The sequence below is a fragment of the Passer montanus genome, unplaced genomic scaffold (genome assembly GCF_014805655.1).
Source record: "Passer montanus isolate IOZ18808 unplaced genomic scaffold, ASM1480565v1 scaffold54, whole genome shotgun sequence".
NCBI lineage: Eukaryota > Metazoa > Chordata > Aves > Passeriformes > Passeridae > Passer > Passer montanus.
This window is the reverse complement of record NW_024370374.1, coordinates 831,414-845,183: the sequence shown is the minus strand read 5'-3', so window position 1 is coordinate 845,183 and position 13,770 is coordinate 831,414. Positions and strand designations below refer to the sequence as shown.

The 13,770-nt window shown below is 38.2% G+C and overlaps 1 protein-coding gene across 3 annotated transcripts in view; it reads right to left on the bottom strand.

Annotated features, from left to right (window-relative positions):
- NELL1 (neural EGFL like 1) overlaps positions 1-13,770 on the bottom strand; it is a 277,445-nt gene that overhangs the window by 105,477 nt on the left and 158,198 nt on the right. For all 3 annotated transcript variants that reach the window (XM_039725136.1, XM_039725137.1, XM_039725138.1), the window contains exon 13: positions 8,431-8,553. In XM_039725136.1, the coding sequence (XP_039581070.1) occupies positions 8,431-8,553 (123 nt within the window). The remainder of the gene's footprint in view (positions 1-8,430; positions 8,554-13,770) is intronic.

Below are 13,770 nucleotides of genomic sequence, written 5' to 3'. Positions count from 1 at the left end.
TTCCATAAACATGAATCCTGCCATGGTTGCACATTGTAACTGATTTCACAAGAGAGGAAACTCTGCACTGCTATTGTATTGTGCTCCGATTGCTGCCCTGAGCCGAGCCCACGCTGCTATCGGCTTTGTGCAATGATATATTTCAAGATGCTCTTAATGAACTGATTTTTCTCAGCCACCATCAAAAAATACGTACTTTGTTCCAAATAACTGCATGCCAAGCTCTCAGGATAGGCCAGGAGAATCACAGATATAAACAGACAGAGTTTCACTCAAAAGGATTACAAGTTTAGGGCAGTCAGTACTGCTGACCAAACCACTGTCCATGGTGACTATTGCTCTCCTGTCAAAAAAGCAGTAGAGCACAGAGAATGAGTTCTTTCAATAAAGAATGTGTTTGAGGGCTAATGATTGATAATTTTAGATTTTCACACCTCAAGAAGAAAAAGAAAAGTTGTATAACACAAATGAATCATTCCAGTAGCATTAGAAAGCTGCATCTTGACTTCAGGAGGCCCCAAATTTTTCGGTGACAGTGACCTGGGAGGAGATGTATCTGCTGCGAACAGGAGTCACTAAGATGATCTCAAACACAGCGTAGAAAATGAGTACAGTGTGTATGCAGCAGAAATTAATTATCAAGTAAGACCTTCACATTTTTGCTTTTATTAACTATAAGGAGAAAGCATTGAATACTGAAATAGTCTCATGCTTCTATACACCCCCGTTTTACTGGCCAGGAGACTGTGGGAAACATATCTGTTAAGTTGTCATCACATGGCAATTCTTTTGTGCATGCTGCACAGAACCATGACCCCAGAGTGAACAGCTGACCTGAAAGCAATGAATGCAAACCAAAGCAATAGGAGACAATAAGCAACTGAGTTAACAAGAGACTCTCCACTTTAGGATGTGAACCTAGGATCTCTCATAAGCGCTCATGACTAGGTCTGCTGAGCCCTTTGCACTTACTCACACAGGCAGAAAAACCTGTTAGATCAAGTTTAAAAATATTTCACATAACTATAGTTTTTCCTTCCTTTTATACAGATACAACAGTTCTCTCGACTAGACCACTTCTCCAGCAAGCACAAATCACTGCTACACTCCTTTTAAATTAGTTATAAATCTACAGCAGCGAGAAAATCTGTGACAGCAAAGAGATCAGGATCTGGATTCTGACAAGTTACATGAATCATGGGTTTTAAATGAGCTATTTCCATAACTCATGTGCATTCTAAATCACCTTGAACAATCTCATGCACAGAACAGGCTCCGAGCACCAGGAAGCACTGTGCCCTTAGAGGCTGTAAAACTGGGCTGCACACTGGCACATGGGCAGAGCTTAGCCTTCAGTATAATGCAGTGGGTTGAGAGGTGCCCACCCACCAGAGCTGCTCAGTCACTGCCTCTCTGGATAGGGGAGAGAAAATAGAACCAAGGGTTCATGGGCTAAGATCAGGACTGAGAGAGAGATCAGTCCCTGAATACCTTCATGGGCAAAACAGACTCAACCTGCAGATAGTAACTGAATTTATTACTAACAAAATCAAAGGGTAATGAGAAATGAAATAAACCATAATAAATCTTTCCCCTGATCCTCGCCCCTTCCCAGGCTTTATCTCCTCCTCCCCAGCAGCACAAACAGATGGGGAGTAGCCCCCCCGCTTCCCAGGCCTGCTCACACAAACCCAACACATACAAAAATAATGACATCTGAATTGCAACACCTCTCACAACTAAATCTATGCAATGAAACTAAGAACAACACTAGAAGGAGTTTAAAAAGTACATGGCAAATTTACAAAGTGAGTTTATATAACTCAAAATCTAAACACAAACATAGCCATTACAATGACTGTACCACATTTGATAAATATCTAATCATGAACAAAAATACAAAGATTCTTATATTAATATTTCAAATTCTCATTTTTATGAGTACAGTGGATTTAGGACTACAGAAAATTTAGGGGCTTCAATAATACTGTCTTGAGTCTGTGTCCAGCCATGCTAGCTTTAGAATGAAAAAAAAAATTTAATAATTCTAATTGCACTGCTGTGCAAATACATACTGGTTTAAAATTATTAAATAGATTATATCTAGAATGCCTCATTCAAAGAGTGTGACTATCCCAGTGTCTCACATTTGCCATGGCATTTTCCTTGTGTGCCATGTGACACCAAAGTGAGGGTGAATACACTTGCCTGCTTTTGCAGTGATTTATTCACTATACATTAGCTGTAAAAAAATATTCAAAGCTCAACACTGTGAAGAATGAAGATAAATATCTCAGCATGAGTCAAAACTCACATATTCTTTCATGGGACTGGTGAATACTACACCAGAACAGCAACTAAAGCCATAATAAGGCACATCAACCATTCAAAGCCTTATAGGCACAAAAAATTCCAAGGCTATGGGACAGTCATGTTTGTTTCTTTCCATCTTGGCCTACATTTTATTCATAACTCACTCCAATGCTTCATAAAGGCTTTCAACTCCACTTCCAACAGACACACCTGCATGCAAAAAACATAAACCCAAGAGGCAGTACAAGTGATCTGATGTGCTTTAATATCAAGCTATCAACACGTCTGACTGTCTCCCATTGCTGACATTTCAAGTTAATCTACCTTAGCTTTGCTGATGTCAGTGTAAAAGGGACACACAAAAAAGCAGACTCAGTACAGAAGTAACCAAAGAAAATGATTTTTTTTCTTCTTTAGCTCTTACTAAAAATACTCAAGTATTTTTTCCTATCAGGAGAAATTTTATAACATATTAAAATTATTTTATTTTTAATCATCTGTTTACTACACCATCACTATACTGCCTACACACTGGAAGACACACTTCTTTCATGGACACATTTTTCAGATTATTAAATATATTTCAGACTAAGAAATATAAAAATACATGCTTTGAAACAAAGAAAACAGCAATGCAGGACAGCTCTCAGAGTGCCACTGGCTAAAGCAACATGCCCACCCAATTATAATTTGTCTTTAAAACAATGTAGAAGAGGCCAACTAACTGACTGACATCAAACAGAAGCCATTGTTAAGCCTGAGATGCACTCTTGTTGCCAGGAAACATTCTACGTGTATTATGAATAAAGACTCCCTATGATTAGCCCCACTACCATATAAAAAATAAGAGTAATTATTCAAAATCTGGTTGCTTTAAGAGTCCAAATAATTTATTCCTGAAAAGAGCAGTAAGTCCACTGGTAACAAGCCCACTCCTAAATACACATCCCAAACCAAAAATACATAAGGACCCACAGTGCAATTAAGAAACTGAATTCCAGATTACACCAGAATTGAGTCACTTAGAAATAACAGCTCTAGTCTTTAAGACTCCACCATATATTGAGTTTTAATCCCTTAAGTGTTTCCTGTGTAATGTTGCAGAAAAATGTAACAGGGAAAAAAATTGTAGTCTTTGATCTGGCAGAAATAAGCCATTATACAGCCTAAATATTAATTAGAATAAACACTGTTTTGATTTTTATTTCACAATACCTGATGTTTTTCTGCCCAAGCATCAGTCATATTGCACACGTTTGCTTTATGGTGTATGATTGTAACTAAATTCACCTCATTTAATCATTCCAATAAATCTACACCTCAGTAGAAACCACCAAATGAGATGTTAATAGCACACTAAATATACCTGTTAGACAGATTGTACATATAAAATATGAAAGTACAGTGAACAGTGTTTACACTTGATTAAGTGCTAGACTTCAGCTCATTCTCCATGACAAAGCTACATGAGAAAGATTAGCAAACACACCTCGTCCATGTTCCTGAAGAACTGCTCCTGTTTAGCATCTGAATATGTTCAAGGCCACTTCTATCTTTCTGATAATATATAAGGATATCTGTGGGTAGAATTTATGCTTCAAGACAAAAATTTTCAACAAAATACCATGAGTTGGGACAAGGCTTGTATACTAACTACATCTAAATCTCCTTGTACAAAAGAAAATAACTAGTTGCAACAAAACCTGGATGGCAACTTGCACACTGTTCCTGGTAAGATATGATGGGTGGAGGCTTATTTAAGGCATTTCATCCCAAATGCTACCAATTACTTTAAGAAACCTTCTGATGCTTCCTTGGTTCTTTTGTTTGGCTTCAGTCTGTGATACAGGGCACAAGCTCTACAATAAACTCTGCTAAGCTGTAGGACTGTACATCCCATAGCAAGTGTTCTCTGCCTCCCTCTGAGTGAGGCAGAGGAGACTGTGGGGCACAAAGTCTTTTATGTTTTAAACAAATGGCACATATTACTTCAACATGTCACTTCCACAGCATGTGGTGCAAGGCTGCCAAGCAGAACTGGAACTTACCAGGAAAAAAAGCAGAGAAAGACATTTTCCCCTGATATATTTTCCAGCCTCCCAGATTCAAGCCTTGTCAAGATTACACACAGAAACATTGCAATATAACACAGACCAAGAGCCTCTAAGGTCTAAAAATGGTGTTTATATCTGTATTCACTACCCCTGGTTCTTCAGCTGAAGCCATGACGGTGAGTTGTACTCATTTTATAGATGACAGTGTTTTATGTTCACACACACAGTCCTGTCTATGGGTGACAAGTTATTCATGAACCTGGTTGTCCCAGGGAACCAAAATTGTCCTAGGAATATGAAACTTCTTTGCTCTAACTGCTGCCACTAAGCATTGACTTCCCACAAGGTCCATCCTGACAGGCACACTTCAAAGTACCATGCTGTACCAAGTAGCCACCATTTGCCCACAACAACTCTTTTTAACTGGAGCACTCAGTTGCTAAGCCAATTTTTACCACCTTTCCCTTCCACTTGAAGTGTAGCCTTAATGCTGCACTATTAAATCCTATCCTAAAGTTTAGTGAAATTGCTCCAATTGTCCTTATTCTACCCCATCTATGAATTCCATAATTCATTTAGAGAATTCAAGTAAAAGGGCATGACATGTCTTCCACTACCCACTTATAACATTTTCTGCATCCCAAATCACTCTTACTTCTTTTTATTTTTTTCCAAAGTTTCCTTCATAGAAAAGAGCCATTTAATAAATCTGTAGAATCAGAACCTCTCTCTATTCAAGTAGTTATACCCCTATCCTCTGCTTTTGATGCTGTAATTTATTCCAGTATGGATCACTGGTTTACTTACCATTTTCTGAAGAAATCCTAATATATAATCTACCTGATTCTGAGTCCATTGTTCTGTCCAGTTTTCGGATGGTGATGGCACAGCATTGTCTAGCCTTATCATTTTGGCTCACCTCAGCTTCCTTCTGCTCTCCACTATTACCCAAATTTCAGTGTCTGCCTGAGATGCTAAAGTTTGCTTCTTGAAGTGAAATTGAGAGTATCCACAGGAAATCTTATTTGTCTCTAGCTTATTGTCTCACTGTCTACATATAAATAACTATGTATTTGTAGAGTTTTCATTGCATTCATCTCCACTTCTCTTTCCATTTTCGGTGTCACTTAAACTATGGCAGTATCTCTTTTAATGCTGAAGCCCCTTCAAGTCTTGGTCTGTGCCCTTTCTGCATCACCCTCCTCCATGACCCTTTCCACATCTTAGACACAATTTGGTCTTTAATTAAACAGCCCAGGGTACTACATTTACAGTAATGCAATTCCTTATGCACAAGACCTTCTGCTAGTCAAGATGTGTGACTGTCTGATTATACAGATTTGGGTTTTTCTTCAATATTCTATTTCCTCTTCAATATTTGGTTTTTGCTTGGGTTTTTGAATTTTTTTTCATAAATCCCCAGCAATCATTACATTCATGTCCATATTATTTCTGTTCTTTTTTTATTTCTCTGTGCTTTTCACAAAAATAGCAAACAACACAAATTCCTGCCAGAGTAATTGAGTTGTATTTGCCAGTAGTCCACAATAGAATTTACTTCAACTACATATGTTTTCTTTCCTAAAACAAATACAACAGTATCCTGGGTTTTTTTATAAAGAATATCAGTGTGTTATTCACTAAATCCAAAGAGGATCATTACTCTGATTTTACTTTTTATAACACTGCTAAAATAGATTGTTGAAATGGAATGCAGAATCATGCACAAAGCCAGTCCTTTTATCTCATCATAAAACCATCATTTTTCCATTTATGGTTTTGCTGACCAATATTAATAATATTTCCTACTGAACCACAGAGATGTATTATTTCGTAGTACTTGGAACCACTGTTTTGTGTATGTACACATCTCTAACATGTAAACATTTATAAAGCACTTGCAGATGTCTCAAGGAGAATAGAAACATTTATTTCATCTTCAGATGGTATTACAGCAAACATATCACCTTGACTTTTATCTATGTTTTTCCAATCTGTATTGCCTGAAGATAAAGCCTTAAAATACTACAAGCCAACAGCAGTTTATAGCTGTCCTGACATGCTCACACCTCTCTCCTTGTGCCAGCATTTGTGCAAGGAAACACTGTGGCAGGTAAGTGATGACATATTGCTGTTGAACTTAGTAAAAAAAAGGCAGAAGTGGTGTTTCTGCTATCACGGGCAAAATGGGAACATTTCTTCAATCAGCATCCAAACTTGTGAAAACCTCATGTAACCACAGAATCACAGGCTCAGAAAATCAAACCAGTACTTTCTATTTGTGTGTTTTATAATTTACTAAAATGCAGATGATTCTAATAGTAGCTCGTTAGCAGTAATGACTATTCCATGCAGTGCTGCATTATTCTTGTCCTTAGTAACTTCAATAATTATCAGACTGCAAACCCAATTCTATAATCTCCAGTTGTCTTTCCAATTTATGCTTCCTAGTCAGAATATAAGAACACACTTCCCTGTATTTCCATGTACACCTATCTCAAAAAGACAACTATAACTACACTTGCATGGGCAATTCAAGGCATACTATACATATATATACACAACACATAATATTTCTATATACAAAAATATATATTGTAGTAGCTCAGGTTTCAATAGAACTTTGAGAGTAAAAACATTACTGCATTTCTCTAGTGTCATTTCATTACTACAACATTACTAGATTAATAAATATGCAGTAGGAGTTTCACTTCGAGTTTTTGGCACATTAAAGGTATGCAAATGAAGAAAACCAGTGTGAAAACATAGATTTTGTTAACTAATCCAAACATCCCACTTTCAAAGAAATATAATTAATGTAATTAATAAAATAATAATAAGAAGAAAATATTACAGTCAGGCTGTTCAGTACTCATGCTTCTCCGAAACTCAAGTTGTCTGTGCTGCAATTCATATTTACTGTAATCAAAGACTGCAGTGAGTTTCTCCCTGGTATCACCTGTTGATCTTCAATACAGACAGGCCAAGGTTTAACTCTTTTCTACTCTTTATTCAATCCTTAACTAACCATTTCAGTTTTAAGTGCAGGGATGCTCTGGCATTGGTGGAAAGTACCCAGATAAAAGTTGTATCAAAACCAATCTGATGGTTGCTAATTCAGCACCTGACAGGACAATCTTGGTGAAGGACTTCAGTTTGAAATAGGAATGACATCAAAGCTCATTACCCTTTAAGGAATTGTTTGGCCAATTTACAAGAGTCTGAAAAATTAATATTCAGCCTGTTGTGCCCAAAATTGTAGAGAACATTTTATCCAGTACATTCCTCTGTTTCAATTGCTGTCTTTTCAAAAAAGCCCCTAAAATTTAGTTTTCTATTATTGTAATTCTGTTCAGGAAGTATGAAACATAGAAAAGACAAAAATAGCTTTTTCTGAGACAAATATAACTCATAAATGCATGAGTTACAACTCAGTAATACTTCAAGACAGAGCCCTCGCTAATCCAATCCTCCTTTGTCCTTACATGAGATATTTGTTTCTCCTTCTCTACCAAAAGAAAAACATAAAACCAATCCTAAATAAATGACATGCCATAAATGAATACTTCACAGGAAGCATGGCTGGCTGTCATTATTTCTTTTTTACAAAACTGAGAAATCTTCAAAATACACATATAATGATTTTTATGTTAAAAAAAGTCATTATTCTGATACAAGTAGGCAAATAACAACCACATGGTGCTAGCATAAAATACAATTATCCTAATTTAAAGTGCATCTCATTAAAACTTAAAAGCCAAGGTGACAGCGCATAGCATCCACATTTTATAAAATATGAACACCACTCAAAAACTGAATTATACTAGCTCAAAAGACAGTATGCAGTGCAGCAAATAAAAAGTTCTTTTCTCCTTCCATTCCGAAAAGATTTCCTTCTTCCTAAGAAGTCACGCACAAATCAATTCCCATCATTTGCCAGAAGATGTCTTAAAGCAAACCATTGCAAAATCCAGTCATCATAAGTTACCAGAATGCAGCTGACTGTCAGCAAATATTAATAAATCCTGACAAGTTTATGGTGTCTCTACAAAAACAGACTTACCTCGGCAGATGGTCCCGTTGCCCACGTACCCGGGTTTGCAGGTGCAGCTGTGTCCCCTGATGGTGTTAGTGCAGATTGCATTCTCATCACAGTTGTGCTTCCCACTACCACACTCATCATGCTCTAAGCGGGGAGGGGAAAAAGACAAAAAAAAATTACAAGATGCAGTGAGCTTTGCAGTGAGCTGATGTGGCATTTGGAAACCAAGTGGGAGAACCAGGATGCTACAATTGTTGAGTGCTGGAGCTTGGCACGGGAGTCAGCTATGGGCTTGCTCCTGTTCAGAAACCCAGTATGTGCATGGCAACAGTAGATTATTTAGGTTTAAAAACAGAAAAAAAAAGAATGAGTGAGGAGGTAAAGTAGGGCTGTGACAAAATGCTACGAAGAAGATTATCAGGGAAAAATATCTGCTGTGAAGATTAACCTTTACATCACTGTCCATCACCAGCAGTAATGATCATAAATACCAGCTAAGTAACACAAGAGGGGTCCTACCAGCCCGCCCTTTAACTACACAGTTCAGTTGTCACAACTGCTTGCTCTAATTCATGTTGGACTGACTCTTTCTCTAATAGCATGTAGTAACATTTCACATCTTTAGAGCACCAATCATACCACTGAGCCTCAAAGAGGCTCCCTGACAAACAGACCATATTTTGCTTTCATCCAGCAACTCCAGCTGCTGCCCTGAGCCAAATTTGCCACAGCTCCTGCACTTCACTCTCCTGCTACCTTTTTGTTCCTGTAAAGCACCAGTTAGAGGTGAGGAGCTACCTGACCCCAAAGCTTTCTGCTTCTTCCTGCAATAACAAGGAGCTTCCCTCATATAGGATTGCACAAAGAAAGCCTGAATATTTTTTACACTTTTGCACTGGTGCCTTTACAATTTTCTTCAGTGGAATCAAAAGAATGCAATGAATTTTCTTAAAACCACACAACAGAAAACTGACATAAAATCAGAATCTGGAACCCTTCTTTGTCGCCTTCATTTATGCAACTGCAATAATCAGGCTGATATCCATATGCAGAGAGGTAAAAACTATGTTTTCCTGGAATTAGGATTTGCTTAAGCTTTTTACTATTGCATCAGGGTGTTCAAAGGACTACAGACTAAGTCTAGCCTTCTATAGATCACAGAGAGGCAGTGCCTTAAAACACGAGTGAAAGACTTGTTTTTTGCAGACTAAACTAAGTCCTTTGGAAGAGCCTCTCCATTGAGAACAGCAGCATCACAGGCTTTGACAAGCTACAATTAACCTCTGCAATGCTCTCACTCTGCCACAGTACAGAACAACAGCCAATTTCAAGATCATTCAAGACATGTAAGATTCGAATGGTGAATTCTAAGGAATCCACTAAACCAAATCCTTCTGGAACACTGTTGATAACTATTTGCAGAACATATATTCAACATGTTTTCCATTTTTCAAATACATTTGACAGCAAAATGATATGGATTGCAACTATTTTCTCTTAAATAGCATCAAAGCAATATATCAGCCTCTCACTCTTTGCTTTTAGCAAGAAACACACACACTCTCATATGTGCCTGGCTTCAGCTGATAAACTCATGCTTGAATTTATACTTGTTAGTTTATGTTGGTCCCTAGCTCTGCTCAGTAATTCACTGCAGCTTCTTGCCAGTTTTCAGAGGCCTTACATATTCAGAATGCCAGGGTTCTTGAAGGGCTGCCTGTTCTCTCCTTCATCTTTAAGGAAACTGTACCACAGGCTGATTCTTTGCTTCTTTGGTCTCATGGTGCTCAGGCTGCTGGGTCAGACACAAAAAGGATCAAGCTTTCCTCCAAGGAGGCGTTCTACAGCAGCTGAAGCTGAATTATGCTTTCTTTTAAAAGAGACATAATCTCTCCCTCCACTTCCTACTTCTAATTGTCTTGAGCTTTCCTGTGTTAGTATTCAAACTATAATGAGAATGCCTTTGCGACAGGCCCATGTGCGTACACAAGAACATTCCTACTCCAACAATTGCCAAAATTAGTCTATTACCTTCTCAGCACTTCAAGTATAAATAAAGACTTCACAGTGGTACCAGATGTGTTTTTCCAAAATACACAGGAGAGGATGTCTGCTGTGTTGATCTAGGACTCTGACAATGTAAATCACTATTTAGCATTTCTGCAGATATACAGATGCTGGAAATATCAAAAGATTTAGCACTGACAGAGCAGCTATCCCACAGTAATACTTTGTAAACAGAGGTCAGTTTTATCAAAGCTGATATAACTTAAAGAGTCAACAACAAATATGAACATGGGAACTTGCCCTTCATGAGACATCCTGACACTCCTAGGACAAGGAGGACTAAGGGAAGTTCATCTGCATGAGGAATCTCAGGATTTCTTAGCAGCAATATGACTGCAATGATGGGAACTTCAAAAGAAGTTTTCCCTGGTGTAGAGATGTCTATAGCGGATGTTGCTACAGGCATAATAAGAATGAGAAAGCATTGATTTCCTGCCAAGGTACAAAACTCTTTTCATCCAGATGAAAAATCTTTAAGAATCTCTCAGTACTAAGTTTTCCTGGGTTTTATGTGCCCTCACAGGAGCTCATCCTTTGGAACACTTGTGTGTTCACATTGGGAAGGGACCATGGAAATGCTCAGGCTCTCTTCAAACTCAAATAAGATTGTGACTAATTTGCAAAGACTATTGCTTTCATACACACATTGCTTTCCAAAAATCCCCATTTGAGCACATCAGACATAGCCTGATTTTCCTTCAATGTAACAGTAAATACTGAGTAGACACCAAACAAAATGGGCAGAGAAGGACCCTGCACAGTAAGAGAAAGGAGTCACAAACAGCCTCATTCCAAAGCACCAAAGAGGGCAGAGGCAAGACAAAAAGCCCAAAGTTGTCTTATTTTCACTATTTCTCTTGTAGATGGAAATGAAAAGCACATGAAAGGGACTCTAGCAAATGAAAATTAAAAGTAACTTCTAGTTTCTTATACACACATATATGTATATGTAAACAAATGAGCTGCCATGCTCAGGAATGAAACTGTCACCATTAAGTCTGACTGAAGTCATCCATCTCTCTGACTTCTGTTAGCTATATAATATACCCAAAATGAGTTCATGATCAAAGATGAAAAGATGAAAAGAACATGCTTACTGAAAAGGACAAAATTCCTTGACCCAACTCTCATTCACCTGGATTATTAAGGTTTATTTCAAGAACAGCTACCATTGCTGATGAACAGCTGCAACAGCAGCACCATTCTTTTCTTAAAGGCAAGTTAATTTGTTTATGAAATCTCTGTGAACTGCCTTGAACATCAGCATTTCTGTTACTCAGGACTGTTGCACCTATTTCATGCTTTATGGCAAAGCCACAAGATCAGTTAGTTTATTGAGCCTTTTTTTCCCCCTCTCTATAAAACAAGGATATTACAAGATTCTGCTTTATCCCTAGCATTTATCATTCTTCTGAAATCCTCAAGTACTGAAGATTAAAGGATATCAATCTTTTATTCAAAAAAAAAAAAGGGGGGGGGGGGGAAGAATCAAATGTCCACTGCTCATTGCCTTTGTACTTTATTTATTCTTCCTATAAGTAGAGATGATGGATGGAAGCATCATCTCTGATGCTTCAACTCTCCTGGCCCTATTTCCTACACACCAAGCTACTGCTAAGGCCAGAAAAACACACATGTAAACTTAATCTCTTCATTCTGGACAAAAAACTGCCTGAAATTTTCAAAAGCTCTCATGAATTTTCCAAAATATTAGAGAGGATCTTCAGTGAATTTTCTGAGTTCAACACCTAGGTCAGGCTATCTTGTGAAGAAATGACTAGGAAGTTAATTTTTTCTTCAGCCTTCCCCTGAGAACGGCCATCTGCCTCCAAAAGCATTTGTAAGAAATAAATCATCCTTTTACAAAAACACACCTCCATCACCCATGTTGTATGATTCTATACATCACCTCAGAAGTCCACACCAAGAGTGTCACAGGTCTGATGTTTATATGTGGGTAGTTTTACACCAACATGCACAGCTGTAGAAGACAAGTATTACAGTTAACCTCTACTTTGTTCAGAAACAGCCTAATCAAAGTTTATCTTGACAGTGACAGAATTAATTTCAATACTACATGGCCTTAGAGAGATAACAATCACATAAAAAGTGAAGTTAATTCACCAGAAAATAGTTTCAAGCAGCTGGTTAAGTATTCCATATGCTGTTATAAGAAGCCCCAACATGTTCCACAGGCTGCAGAAAACCCCCCTGCACCAAAACACAGACTGAGCACTGAGGTCTGAGCATGCTGATACCAGAGCACACCCAGCAGATCCCCAGTGTCACTACAGTGGGCAAACAACCCCTTCCCATGGAAGACATGAGGACATGAAATGAGTAAGAAATTGCTGAAACAAGCACAGTGGCCAGGCTGCCAAGCCAGCTGTGACCACGCTGCATCCCGCTGCGTGTGCTTGAGGAGATGGACCCCGAGCAGCCAAAGGGCCCAGCACACCAACATCTGCCAGGCATGCTGCAAAACCAACACAGGACAGACACCCGAGGCACAAGGCGAGCAGGAACACAAGTGCCAACAGGAGAACTGCTGTGAAAGGCTCTCTACCAGCTGTACAGCCCTACCTTCAGCAGCAGCAGAACATTCAACCATGCCACGTTTCAGCTTTCAGCTTTTTTTTTTTCCAAACAAGTGAAACCACACTAAACTTTCAGCTCTTCAAAACACAAGTATCTATTTAAGGCTAAGGAAGTTAACCCAGACCAGGCTGTAGCAGCTCCTGCACACCTGAAATGAGTTCTCATTCCCGCTGCTGATGGCTGATCACTTCAGTGTGAAGTATATTGAAATGTTCTAACAAGGACAAAAAAAGTCAGCAACCTTCATGGACACATATTTCTGTCAAATCCTTTTTACCACAACTTTTCCAGACTAATCTCTGCAAAGGAACCACACCAATACTTTTGTTTTGTGATACTTAAAAAATACCTTCTGTTCTGGGCTAAACTGAACTGGAAGAATGCAGGAAGAAAATCACCGGGGGCAGAAGGAAAGGTGCCAGACAAAGATTTTACTTGCCTGAGGTAATACATTCTGCATAAAGCCACCCACATGACACTGCAAAACTGTTTGTAAGTAAAAACAACCACAAAAAATAATTCTGAACACAAGCAAGGTACAAAAAAAGGATTTGTCATGTATTTATGAAAGCAAATAGAAACATATCTAAACATACATATAAACAATTACAATAAAATGCAAATCTTCTCCCTTCATATGTACATGAAATGCAGTGTTTGTGAAAAGCTCTAGGCAGCTCTAACAATTAACATCAA